Here is a 13790-nt window from a genome sequence, read left to right on the forward strand (position 1 = left end):
CTGTTTGACAGTGCAACAGATTCCCTCAGAGAGTGGCAGACTCTTCTTCAATGGAGTTTTTATTTTTTTTTTAATAAATGTTTATTAAAGTTTTACAAAGCATAAAAACATAAAAAACAAGAAATCACATCACATATAACAGAACATAAACAACAGACAAAAAATACACACTTAACAAGAACAAGAAGAAAAAGAAAAGAAAATTCCACTTTTAAGTTTCAACATTCCATATCCCTCTTTCCTGACCTCCTCACATCTCCCTTTTTTGTATTCCTCTTTCTTCCGTCAAATCCAGCAAATTCTAACCCTTTTTTCAACCTCGTTTATAATTATATATTTCCACTTATTATGTCTCTAATTTCCCTTATCTTAATCCTTTACTCCACCTTATATACTTTGACATAATATTTTTCTAGTCATACCCCCCTTTTCTTTTTTTTTAAATTTTTCTTTTCATAGCTCTTTTAACCATATCCCATATGCCATGTTACCTTCACATCCCACATCATTTTAACACTCAAACATTTTACAATATTTTTGTAGATAGTTCTTGAACTTTTTCCAATCCTCTTCCATCAATTCTTCTCCCTGGTCCCGGATTCTGCCAGTCATTTCTGCCATCTCCATGTAGTCAACTTCAATGGAGTTTTTAAATTGGATGTTGAATGGCCAGTTTGGCACTCATGCACTTGCTATAATGTCTAGATTGAGTAGGTTGCTGATGCCGTAAATGGGCTGGGCATAATCTCATCACGTGACAGGATCATACCCAATCCATTCAGGTCATCAGCAACCTATCAAATCTGCTCTTCAGGTAAGACCAATTGTTCTTTTCCATCTAAGGCTAGATATATTCACATGAGTTACCCTCACTAGTGACAATGGAATTGCCAGCTTTGGTAGGAGAGAGGAATTTCAACAGGAAAAACCAAGACCAGGCATAGGCAAACTCGGCCCTCTGGCTGTTTTGGGACTACAATTCCCATCATCCCTGACCAAGGGTCCTGTTAGCCAGGGATGATGGGAGTTGTAGTCCCAAAACAGCCAGAGGGCCGAGTTTGAGGAAGCCTGACCAAGACTATAAACTCTGTTGCTATTTGTACTGTTGTTTGTAGAGACATACATTTGTGTGCTGCCTGTTAGGTTGAATAGTCAGCTGGTTGTTCATGTTTGAATTAATTCCCCGTCCCCCAAATAAAGTTAATTGCCTCTAATTGAACAGTATATTCTTTCAAGAACAGAATCTACATGGTAAGAGTTTGAACATCCACCCAGATTGGGGAGAAGGAGGTTCGAGGCTGAGCTTGGTTGGGCTTGGTCTACATCTGTATGAGGGCGGAGAGCAAGAAAAGGATGCACATTGGCATTGAAAAGAATTAGGACAGCTTTGCAGGCATATGAACTGTAGTATCACCAGCAGAAAACAATCGCGAAATTGGTTTGGATTGTGTTGACTTCCAAAATGAATATCAAATCAAGTTTCTTCAATGCTTTCCCTTTCTTAGGGTGGATGGGCGCTTTTGCAGAATTGTCACCTGGGTCTTGACTTTATGGATGAGTTGATGGACACGATTGTTGAAACAGAAAATGTTCACGAGGCCTTCCGTCTGTGGATGACTACGGAGGTCCACAAGCATTTCCCCATCACCCTTCTACAGATGTCTATAAAATTCACCAATGAGCCTCCCCAAGGACTCAAAGCTGGCCTGAAGAGAACCTATGGAGGTGAGGGACTTGCTTTTCCCTCTCCCCTTCAGTATCTCTGCGATTCCACCCCCCCAGTAGCTTTTAATAGGGGCATCATGAGTGATCAGTTCCTACAAGGAATTACACTCTGTGCATATATTTAAATATTTAGTCTGGGTCCTTAAAAAACACAGTGATGTATATTATTTTTGTACAAGTGGTTGTCATATGGAAGTATTTGAAGAAATGGAATAGGACTAACAAATGTAGCTCTAGAAAACAAAATGTAAGTACCTTGCTATAATATGGTCCTCTTATAAGGCACTTCCACTACTTCCACAGTGGAAGTGATGGTATTCCAGCTGAACTATTTAAAATTTTAAAAGATGATGCTGTTAAGGTGCTACACTCAATATGCCAGCAAATTTGGAAAACTCAGCAGTGGCCAGAAGATTGGAGAAGATCAGTCTACATCCCAATCCCAAAGAAGGGCAGTGCCAAAGAATGCTCCAACTACCGCACAATTGCACTCATTTCACACGTTAGCAAGGTTATGCTTAAAATTCTACAAGGAAGGCTCAAGCAGTATGTGGACCGAGAACTCCCAGAAGTGCAAGCTGGATTTAGAAGAGGCAGAGGAACCAGAGACCAAATTGCAAACATGCGCTGGATTATGGAGAAAGCTAGAGAGTTCCAGAAAGACATCTACTTCTGCTTCATTGACTATGCAAAAGCCTTTGACTGTGTCGACCACAGCAAACTATGGCAAGTTCTTAAAGAAATGGGAGTGCCTGATCACCTCATCTGTCTCCTGAGAAATCTCTATGTGGGACAAGAAGCTACAGTTAGAACTGGATATGGAACAACTGATTGGTTCAAAATTGGGAAAGGCGTACGACAAGGCTGTATTTTGTCTCCCTGCTTATTTAATTTATACGCAGAATACATCATGCGAAAGGCTGAGCTGGATGAATCCCAAGCTGGAATTAAGATTGCCGGAAGAAATATCAACAACCTCAGATATGCAGATGACACAACCTTGATGGCAGAAAGTGAGGAGGAATTAAAGAACCTTTTAATGAGGGTGAAAGAGGAGAGCGCAAAATATGGTCTGAGGCTCAACATCAAAAAAACGAAGATCATGGCCACTGGTCCCATCACCTCCTGGCAAATAGAAGGGGAAGAAATGGAGGCAGTGAGAGATTTTACTTTCTTGGGCTCCATGATCACTGCAGATGGTGACAGCAGCCACGAAATTAAAAGACGCCTGCTTCTTGGGAGAAGGGCAATGACAGGCCTAGACAGCATCTTGAGAAGTAGAGACGTCACCTTGCCAACAAAGGTCCGTATAGTTAAAGCCATGGTTTTCCCAGTAGTGATGTATGGAAGTGAGAGCTGGACCATAAAGAAGGCTGATCGCCGAAGAATAGATGCTTTTGAATTATGGTGCTGGAGAAGACTCTTGAGAGTCCCATGGACTGCAAGAAGATCAAACGCATCCATTCTTAAGGAAATCAGCCCTGAGTGCTCACTGGAAGGACAGATTGTGAAGCTGAGGCTCCAGTACTTTGGCCACCTCATGAGAAGAGAAGACTCCCTGGAGAAGACACTGATGCTGGGAAAGATGGAGGGCTCAAGGAGAAGGGGGCGACAGAGGATGAGATGGTTGGATAGTGTTCTCGAAGCCACAAACATGAGTCTGACCAAACTGCGGGAGGTAGTGGAGGACAGAGGTGCCTGGCGTGCTCTGGTCCATGGGGTCACGAAGAGTCGGACACGACTAAACAACTAAACAACAACAACAACAAATAAGGCACTATAAAAACTAAAGTTCCTAATTCATCTCAGTAATGCTGTTCAAATTATCACCCATCTGCTACTATGAAAGGTGTACCTATTTAACATTTTTGTAAGCTTACCACATGTCATTTTTGCATCAAATTGCCATTCAACTCCCACAATACAACCTTCTCCTTTATGTGCGTGGCAGCTAAGATCCACGCATTTGACAAAGTGGGTTTGAGTTCATTATTCCATAATAAATGTGTTCATCTTTAAGGTGGGACATGACTCTTCATGGTATGTTGCTGCATGAGACTAACATGGCCACTCCTCTGGTGTTATGGATATTATGTAGAAGTGTCTTTGTAACAGGTGTGAGTCAGGATCTGTTGGATATCAGCAACATGGTTCAGTGGAAACCAATGCTGTACGCTGTAGCCTTCCTACACTCCACGGTCCAGGAAAGGAGGAAATTTGGACCTCTGGGATGGAACATTCCTTACGAGTTCAACCAAGCTGATTTCAATGCCACAGTGCAGTTTGTTCAGAACCATTTGGATGACATGGACATCAAAAAGGTACTTGGCTCTGCAGTTTAGCAACTTAGGTGGTATTTAAAACACAGTGGTACCTCAGGTTACATACGCTTCAGGTTACATACGCTTCAGGTTACAGACTCCGCTAACCCAGAAATAGTGCTTCAGGTTAAGAACTTTGCTTCAGGATGGAAACAGAAATTGTGCTCTGGCAGCACGGCGGCAGCGGGAGGCCCCATTAGTTAAAGTGGTGCTTCAGGTTAAGAACAATTTCAGGTTAAGAACGGACTTCCGGAACAAATTAACCCGTGGTACACTGTAGTGTGGACAATTAAATTGTTGTTTCAGCAAATGGATTCTTCCTTCTACGTCCATGTATAAGTTGATCAGTGGTGACCTATGGCACGTGGGCCTAACTAGGGCTGTCACACCTTTGAGGGCCAATCACAGCCACATTTATATCTGCCTCGTGTCATATGACATCGGGTGCATGTGGTTGCAGAGGAAGAATTGGGAGAGAATGTGCACCCAGTTCTTTCCTCGTGGTCAAAATCTAGCACCTTTTGAATTTGGTGCATTTACCATCACCTTTAAAACTTAGATTAAAGGCCCATTAACTTTGATGTGCAGAGTGGAGACTTCAACACTCTCTGCACTCTTACCATCTATGCTGCTGCCTAACTTATTTATTATTATTATTTATTGAATTTATATATTGCCCTATACTGGGAGGTCTTGGGGCAGTTCACAGAGTAAAATCAAAATATAAAAGCACAAAATACACAATCAAAATAAAAACAACAACCCAATAACCGCCCCACCCCAAAAAAACACATTTTAAAAGGGCTTCAGAACCTCACAACATTTAAAGTAAGACAATTAACAAACTTGGAGAAGAGCCACTCATCAGAAAGACTATGCTCCCAGAAATATCTGCAGCAATATTTATTGGCAACCAATTTGGCCTGGTGCCTTCCTGATACAGAGACAAAAATAGCTTTGAAATAAGAGTGGGAGGGGGGGAAAAAGCTTTGGTTGTTGAGCAGATGTAATACTAGAGTTTCATCTACTGCAAAATGATGGAGATCAGATTATGTAGGGTGAAGAAACAGGTCTTGAGGGGTCGGGAGATGGATTGGGGAAGTGATCTGACTGCAATGGTTCAAGTTTGACTCTCAGAAGTCTCAGAATTTTCAAAATCAGCATATTTATATCCATCAATATATAGACACACACACACATTTTTAGTGTCCTGCTGCATGAAATCATGCCGCACCCTTTTCTGTTTTTGTTTCAGGGTGTGTCTTGGAATACTGTTCGTTACATGATAGGGGAGATTCAGTATGGTGGCCGAGTTACGGATGACTATGACAAAAGGCTGCTCAACACGTTTGCTAAAGTGTGGTTCAGCGAAAACATGTTTGGCCAGGACTTCTCCTTCTACAAAGGTTACAGCATACCCAAGTGTGCTGCGCTGGACCAGTATCTTCAGTATATACAGGTTTGTATAGTTAGCAGCAACTTCTCAGAAGGAAAACCTAAGAGAGGAACTGTCGGAATTTGTTTTCTCTCCTTTGTGAGGCCACTCTACTGCTTTACTGGCTCTTTAATTTAGTTTCCCATAGGCAAATTCTGTTTCCCGTAGGTGGGAAAGCTGAGGACATACACAAGGGTGTCTCAAATATAAAGGACTCTATGCCTAGATGTAGAGATGGGTGGAATTTGTTATTAGTGGGCAGATACAAATTTGTACTGCTGATCAGGAAGTCACCAATTTGAATCTTGCCTGTGTCATGATTTACTAAGTGGGATGCGGGTGGTGCTGTGGTCTAAACCACTGAGCCTCTTGGGCTTGCCGATCAGAAAGTCAGTGGTTTGAATCCCCATGATGGGGTGAGCTCTGCCCTAGCTTCTGCCAACCTAGCAGTTCGAAAGCACACCAGTGCAAGTAAATAAATAGGTATTCTGTGCACTCTGGTTTCCGTCACGGTGTCCCGTTGCTCCATAAGCGGTTTAGTCATGCTGGCCACATGACCCGGAAAGATGTCTGTGGACAAACGCCAGCTCCCTCAGCCTGAAAAGCGAGATGAGCGCCGCAACCCCATAGTTGCCTTTGACTGGACTTAACTGTCCAGGGGTCCTTTACTATGTGGCCTTAGGCAAGCTACTCTCTCAACCTCAACCCCCCCCTCTATAGTAGGGGTGAGGAGGGGATAAACTGACATACTTTGAAGGATTGCTATAAGGATTACAAATAAATAGTGCGAGCAGGGCCTTTTGAACGTTTGAAAGTGTTATACACATGTCAAGTACTATTATTATTATTCTCCTGCTTCACTCAAGGGTTTCTTGAAAGTGTTTATGGAAGGCATTATTAGCTGAACTGCTGCACTCTTACAAACCATGTAAGAGACCAATTCAAAAGTTCATATATTTAGTGGATACTTCAGTGCTATTTTTCTAGAAAAAGAGATGCCAGAACTCACCATGAACACCTCCCTTGTTCTCATAAAACGGCAATGGCGCCCACCAGAGAGGTGCTGGAACTGAGGTCTGGCAAGTTCTGGCTGAAAAAAAGCCCTGGATATGTGCATACCAGTGCCATGACTTTTAAATTGCATCTATTTGAATTATTCTTTTGTACTCCAATATCCTATTTCCCTGACCTTTTCAAAATGTAATGTAAAGGCTTTTATCAGTAAGATATGAACATGGTGATACCTACCCCATTTTTCATTCTATAAGACGCAGGAGAACATAAGACGCACCTAGTTTTTGGAGGAGAAAAACAAGAAAAGAAATATTCTGAATCCCAGAAGCCAGAACAGCAAGAGGGATCGCTGCGCAGCGATCCCTCTTGCTGTTCTGGCTTCTGGGATAGCTGCGCAGCCTGCATTCGCTCCATAAGATGCACACACATTTCTCCTTACTTTTTAGAAGGGAAAAAGTACGTCTTATAGAGCGAAAAATACGGTAATTGTTTTATTTGTTTTTTCTTCAAAGATGACATTCCTCTTCTATTTGAAAGCAAAGAGGGGGAAATCTGGTTCATATTGAAAACCTATCCTGCACACACACACACACACACACACACACACACACTGGCCACCTATCTTCATAAAGCTTGCATTTCTTAATCTTCTGGACTTTACCTTTATATTTAACCACCTAGGGTTTGCCTGCTTACGATACGCCAGAAGTCTTTGGGTTGCACCCCAATGCTGACATTACTTACCAGAGCAAACTTGCAAAAGATGTGTTGGACACCATCCTCAGCATCCAACCCAAAGACAGCTCCAGTGGAGGAGGTGAGACCAGAGAGGCTGTGGTTGCTCGATTGGCTGATGATATGGTGGAGAAACTTCCTCCCGACTACATTCCATTTGAGGTAGGTGTCTAAAATCAGGTGAGTTTGCTTTCTCTGCAGACTTGCCCAGTTGAAAGAAAGGCTTTCTATTCTGGGTTTGTTTTTGGATTTTTTTACATTAAAAAATCCAGCTGCTGATATGGTCTAAGAGAAAATTATATAGCAATGGTATCTAACACCAAGTAAATTGGCAAAAATGTATAAATCTAAATCAAATACGTGTTGGAAATGTAAGGGGAAAGAAGGTTCTTTTTATCATATGTGACGGTCTTGTAGTAAGGTTAAAGCTTACTGGGAAATGATATATAATGAAATGAAAAGGATGTTTAAAATAACCTTTGTAAAAAAAACAGCCAGAAGCTTTTCTTTGGGGAGTTATAGTGACAGAACTACCTAAACTGTATAGAAACTTATTCATGTATGCTACTACAGTGGCAAGAATGTTACTTGCTCAAGAATGGAAAGAAGCAGAAGTCCCAGCAAAGGAAGAATGGATAGAAAACTTATGGAATATGCAGAAATGGCTTACTGGAAGAATAAGAAATCAAGATAACATATATATATATGTGTGTGTGTGTGTGTGTGTGTGAATGGAAATGGTATACAGTATTGAATATTTACAGATAAATTGTAAACAGATAAGAACATTGGCAGGATTATTGTAATAACCTGCAGCTTCACAAGAGTATATATTTAAAGACGATGAATAAATGAGCAAATTAAGTTACCGTAATTTGGATATGCAGAAGATATTAAAAATAAATTGAAGGACCCGCAGAAAGAAGGGGAAGGAAGTCAAGCTTTGAAATGTCAAAATGATTATAAAACCAGTGAAATGTATAAACTTGAAAAGTATAGATATGTTTTTTTAAATAAAATAAAATAAATCCAGCTGCTGAGGAATGAGTTGCAGCTGCAAAATGTTTCAGGTTCAAAGAGGGGATGAAAATGTGGTTCATGCACCCAGCCTAAAGTACTATCCTGCTTGCCTCCTCCTGCCTCCCCTTCTACTCAATTAAAACTTATCTAAGTTAGTACAGAAGCTGTTTACAACTCCTGGCAGCTTGCTGTATTCTGTGTTCTCATGTCAGGTAAAGGAAAGGCTGCAGCAAATGGGCCCATTCCAGCCTATGAACATCTTCCTGCGACAGGAGATCGATAGAATGCAGAGGATTATTGCTCTGGTGCGGAACACTCTGACAGACCTCAAACTTGCCATTGATGGGACCATCATCATGAGCGAGAACCTCAGAGATGCTTTGGATTGTATGTACGATGCAAGGATTCCTGAACGCTGGAGGAAGGTTGGTGGTACTATTTCCTTCACTGGGGAAAAAAATGTGTTAGATCATCAATCTTCTGCACTAAATATGCTGTATTTAGTCATCATGTGCTCCAGAGCATCTAAACATGCATACACTTCTGAAATGGACTCTTTATGACTGACTTTATGACTCATTTTGCCCTACCTGAAGAGGAAGAGGAGTTTGGATTTGATATCCTGCTTTATCACTACCCAAAGGAGTCTCAAAGTGGCTAACAGTCTCCTTTCCCTTCCTCCCCCACAACAAACACTCTGTGAGGTGAGTGGGGCTGAGAGACTTCAGAGAAGTGTGACTAGCCCAAGGTCACCCAGCAGCTGCATGTGGAGGAGTGGAGGAGCGGAGACGCGAACCTGGTTCCCCAGATTACGAGTCCACCGCTCTTAACCACTACACCACACTGGACAGCATGGTTGTATCTTATGCAGTGCCGGATTTATGTATAAGCTAAACAAGCTATAGCTTAGGGCCCCACTCTCTTGGGGGCCCCAAAAAAAATTAAAGGAAAAAAAACACCTGGATGTACATTTCCAAAATATAAGATAAAAAAACAAATAAAATAAAACCTACATATAGCAAGTGTTTTGTGTTGTGTAGGCTCCTGTGATGTAAGTAATGGGCCCTGTCTGCTAGCCTGCTCCCTAAAATATCACTTCTTCTTAATTGTATTTCAGTTCAACAATTACTTACAATACATATTTTGTTATGTGCAAATGGCTTTAGATACGTATTAGGTCCATAAATTACCATATAGCATACATTCAACACAAAAAACAGCAACAATTTGTTGTTGACAAAGGGCAGCTCGACATATAAAGGGCCCCATTACCTTCAGTAGCTATGGGCCTCATCAAACCTAAATCCGTCCCTGATCTTATGCCACTCTGAATCCTAGATCACATGGGAGGGATGGTAAAATGTGATTTCCCCCTCCCCCACATTGTTCCTGTCAGATCTATTCAGTGTCTGTAGAGTCTACAGAAGGAAGGTAAAACCTGAAGCCATCCAGATGTTTCTAGACTATATCTCCCAATTGGCCAGGTTGACTGGAGCTAATGGCGTTCAACATCTGAAGAGTTATATGTTCCCAATCCCTGTTCTACAACGATTTTTTAAAACGCACTTAACACATGGACAGCATAATCTTATAAATCCACTTGGCCTAATTCTCAAAGAGGTGGTAAACCTTTTTCTGGACTGTACCGCTTTAGACTAAAGGTGAGATCTCACATGATTTAGTGTTCCTCCATACAGGGAGAAGGATCCAAACCTAGCCTCCTTCCTGACAGCTTGTTTTCTATGTAGTTACACAAAACAAATGAAATACTGTGAAAATCCCTGAAACGAGAAGTAATCGACTAGAAATATTATCTTATAGAATTAAACTAAGTAACAAAAATCAAAAAGTTTAAGGAAAAAATTAGAAAAACCTAGAATTGAATAAAGCCTTAATGGGATGTTGGCTTCAAACCTTGTTTCACTGAACTATTCAGTTTCCTCAGAAGGAAATAGAGAAAACATAAACCTTAAATGATTTTAAACAAACTCAAGAACAGGGTTGAAACGCTCCCCTGAGATTACAAAAAAGGTTTGAAAACCTAAATGGCAAGTTTTAGACACAGCCCTATTTAAAGAAAGCCAAGCAGCAGTAATAAGGAGTTGAGGACTCGGCTGTGAAAACTCTAGTATTGCCTTTCCAAAAAGGTTTAAAAAAACCTACTGTATTTTTCGCTCCATAAGGTGCACCTGATGATAAGGCACACCTAGTTTCTAGAGGGGGAATTCAAGAAAAAAAATATTATTTAAAGGGAGCGCTGAGCAGAGCCTGTATGCATTCCAGGCTTTTCTGCAGAAGCCCGCAGAAGCCACACGCTCTTTAAAGGGGCTGCGCGGCTTCTACTGGCTTTATTACAAGGTGGGAGAAGGGACTGATGCGGCCAGTCAGTCCCTTCTCCCTCCTGAGGAAAAGCCTGCAAAAGCTGCACGGAGCTTGTGTGCGGCTCTTGGGGGCTTTCTCACCTGCCTCCCCCCTGCATTTGCTCCATAAGAAGCACACACATTTCCCCTTGCTTTTTAGGAGGGAAAAAGTGTGTCCGATGGAGCAAAAAATACGGTACATAGCACAAATTCAAAGAAAGGAATACAAGATAAGCTGTTTTAGATTTTAAACAAACTCAAGAACAGGTCTGAAATGTTCCTTTGGTCTAGATGTGACTGCTGATGTTAAAGACATTTCAAATTTGAAGTGGTACAACTCTGACACAACTTCTTGCTCTTGATGATTTGGTTTGCAAAGTTGTGTTGCAAAAGGAATGGGGGACCTGTGGGCCTCCAGTTTTTGAGAGACTACAACTCCCAATTGTCCCCTAACATAAGTCGTATGAGGTAGGACTGATGCAAGCTGTAATCAGACAATATTTGGAGGGTCACAGGTCCCTTATCCCCGTGTTTTTTAGAGGTTTGGTGAGAAGTAGGCCTTGGAATCTAAATTCTATGATCATCTTTTGGGACATGGCTGTGGCCTTTACATCATCAAAACATTGCTTTGTCTCCCTTTCTAGGCATCTTGGGCTTCCAGCACTCTTGGATTTTGGTTTACTGAGCTTCTTGAAAGGAATCGGCAGTTTCACTGTTGGATTTTTGAAGGGCGACCAAACTGCTTTTGGATGACAGGGTTTTTCAACCCGCAAGGATTTTTAACTGCAATGAGACAGGTTATAGAAAGCCTTTAAAATATCTTGTGTGTGTGTGTGCATTTTTCATGTTCATGTTTTTCTTACCATCTGAAATGGATAGTAACAGAAATAATATCTGTTCATATGCAAAGAATTGCTTTTGCCTCCTGAAAGCATATGGTATCCCCCAAGGAATTATAGGAAGTGTGGTTATACCCCACATTATGGATGGATCTGTCAATATCAGCTCTCTGTTTCCCATGTGTCCATTCTTTAAATCAGTTCTGCACAGTTTGAAGCAAATTGCGATTTGTTTTTTAAAAAAAAGATCTGTATGGAAATTCTTCAGCATTTTAACATAATTTTTTTTCACAAACAAATATTTGTATGCAGTTTTGACTAACGTACACATTTTTGCAAACAATTTATCCTAATATAATGGCTGCTTACCTCTCTCCACGGTGAGTGGCGGTTGTGGTCCGCCGCATCGCCACCTTTCCCTGTGGAGCCTTGCCATTTTTCCAGCAGCTGTTGCTGTCCCTCCACAATTCAAATTGCCCTATCCGTGGCAGCCCGGGGGGCGGGGTTTGGGGGAGCAGACCCAAGGAACCCAGTCTTCCCTCAGGTCCACTCCCTGGGCATAAAAGTAGGCCAAAGCTGCCCACAGCAATGCAGTCGGCAAGGAGAGAGGCATTCCATTCTGTTGTGACTGTTATTCCAGTAACTGTCATTTTTGACTGCATTCTGCTTCTGTCTGTGTGTTTGTGAGAGAGGGAGAAGGGCTGCTGAGAGAGGCTTCTCAGGATACTGCTGAGGACAGTGTTGTGAAACAAGACAGTGAAACAGACAGAGGAAGATCCCTAAATGTTAATAGGGAGAAACCTGTGCAGGATCTCTCTGTAAGGAGCAAAGAGAGTGTTGCTGAGGTGAAAGTAAAGAATCTTTCATAAGAAACTGTAAGACCCGAGTGAGGTAAAACTCTGGTGTAAGTCTTAACACAGTTTTGTTTATAAGTCTTAAGTAAGTAGACTTCAGTCTACAATTCAAGTGAGAATATACCCATGCTGGAATAAGCACGAGATTGCAAATATATATTTTTTCCCCCAGTTAGATGTTTATGAAAGTAAAGTCACTTTGAATACAAAGAGCCTGGACATTATTATAGTCTTTACAAAGACGCTATCAATCAACAAGAAGAGTTATTTAGCTTCCCAGCTGTAAGCTACTCTGCTACTTTTCATATCATCAAAATTTATTTATATAATATATACATAACACTCTGTAGATTGCTGGACTACAGCTTCCATCCTCCCATGCCATGCACCGTGCTGGCAGTGGCTGATGGGAGAAGCAGCCCAACACCATCTGAAGAACCACAGGTATTCGCTTCTCGTTCTTTCGAGGTTGCTTTAGCCTGTGATTTCCACAGGGACATGGGGGCTTCTGCTTACGTGATGATTAAGTAATTAAAAGTCTACTTTGTGAAACTGGATTAACTCTTGGTCCCTCCAGGAAATACTCAAATTAGCTCGCTTTTTACTTCTGGGTTCTGTTAACTGCCTTTTCCGGATCAGACTTGACATGCCTTGCTTCTGGGTTGCAGGGCAAGGAAACTGATAATCAGGTGTCAGTGTCCCTCGGAGCCTGTCAAGTTTCCCTCAGCTTGTAAGGCAGATAGAAATTTAATGAAATGTTTGAGTGTCTGTAAGGAATGTTGATGTGCAATGTGGGGAAAATGATTTATTAGGAGACGAACACCTTGACTAAGCCTCAGAGGGAAAAGAGAGGAATGTGTGAGCTACGGTAAATGGGACTTCACCTGGCCCTATTGATTGGTCTGAAGTTATGTAATGCCTTTGCCTGTTGAAATCTATGGTCTCCACCTTTCAGCTGCTGCTGTGTTGCTTTTTACAGGAAATTACCCGAGCGAACAAGGGATGGGCACTTGACAGCGTAGTTCTGTGCAATGAGGTCACCAAGTGGATGAAGGATGACATCACAGCTCCTCCCTCTGAGGGCGTCTATGTCTATGGCCTCTATCTAGAAGGAGCCGGATGGGACAAAAGGAATATGAAACTAATAGAATCAAAGCCCAAGGTCCTCTTCGAACTGATGCCCGTGATAAGGATATATGCAGAAAACAACAGTGAGTATTAAGTCGATACAGTGGTACCTCAGGTTAAGTACTTAATTCGTTCCGGAGATCCTTACTTAACCTGAAACTGTTCTTAACCTGAAGCACCACTTTAGCTAATGGGGCCTCCTGCTGCCGCTGTGCCGCTGGAACATGATTTCTGTTCTCATCCTGAAGCAGAGTGCTTAACCTGAAGCACTATTTCTGGGTTAGCGGAGTCTGTAACCTGAAGTGTATGTAACCTGAAATACCACTGTACTGGTACATCAGAATATGGAAACCTTTAAA

The 13790-nt window shown here is 41.7% G+C and overlaps 1 protein-coding gene across 5 annotated transcripts in view; it reads left to right on the forward strand.

Annotated features, from left to right (window-relative positions):
• Positions 1–13790, forward strand: part of DNAH5 (dynein axonemal heavy chain 5) — a 178137-nt gene that overhangs the window by 149407 nt on the left and 14940 nt on the right. For all 5 annotated transcript variants that reach the window (XM_053397140.1, XM_053397141.1, XM_053397142.1 and 2 more), the window contains 7 exons: positions 1506–1725; positions 3841–4046; positions 5302–5505; positions 7177–7392; positions 8463–8675; positions 11255–11407; positions 13283–13514. In XM_053397140.1, coding sequence (XP_053253115.1) covers positions 1506–1725; positions 3841–4046; positions 5302–5505; positions 7177–7392; positions 8463–8675; positions 11255–11407; positions 13283–13514 — 1444 coding nt within the window. The remainder of the gene's footprint in view (positions 1–1505; positions 1726–3840; positions 4047–5301; positions 5506–7176; positions 7393–8462; positions 8676–11254; positions 11408–13282; positions 13515–13790) is intronic.

The sequence above is a fragment of the Podarcis raffonei genome, chromosome 7 (assembly GCF_027172205.1).
Source record: "Podarcis raffonei isolate rPodRaf1 chromosome 7, rPodRaf1.pri, whole genome shotgun sequence".
In the NCBI taxonomy this organism is placed as follows: domain Eukaryota; kingdom Metazoa; phylum Chordata; class Lepidosauria; order Squamata; family Lacertidae; genus Podarcis; species Podarcis raffonei.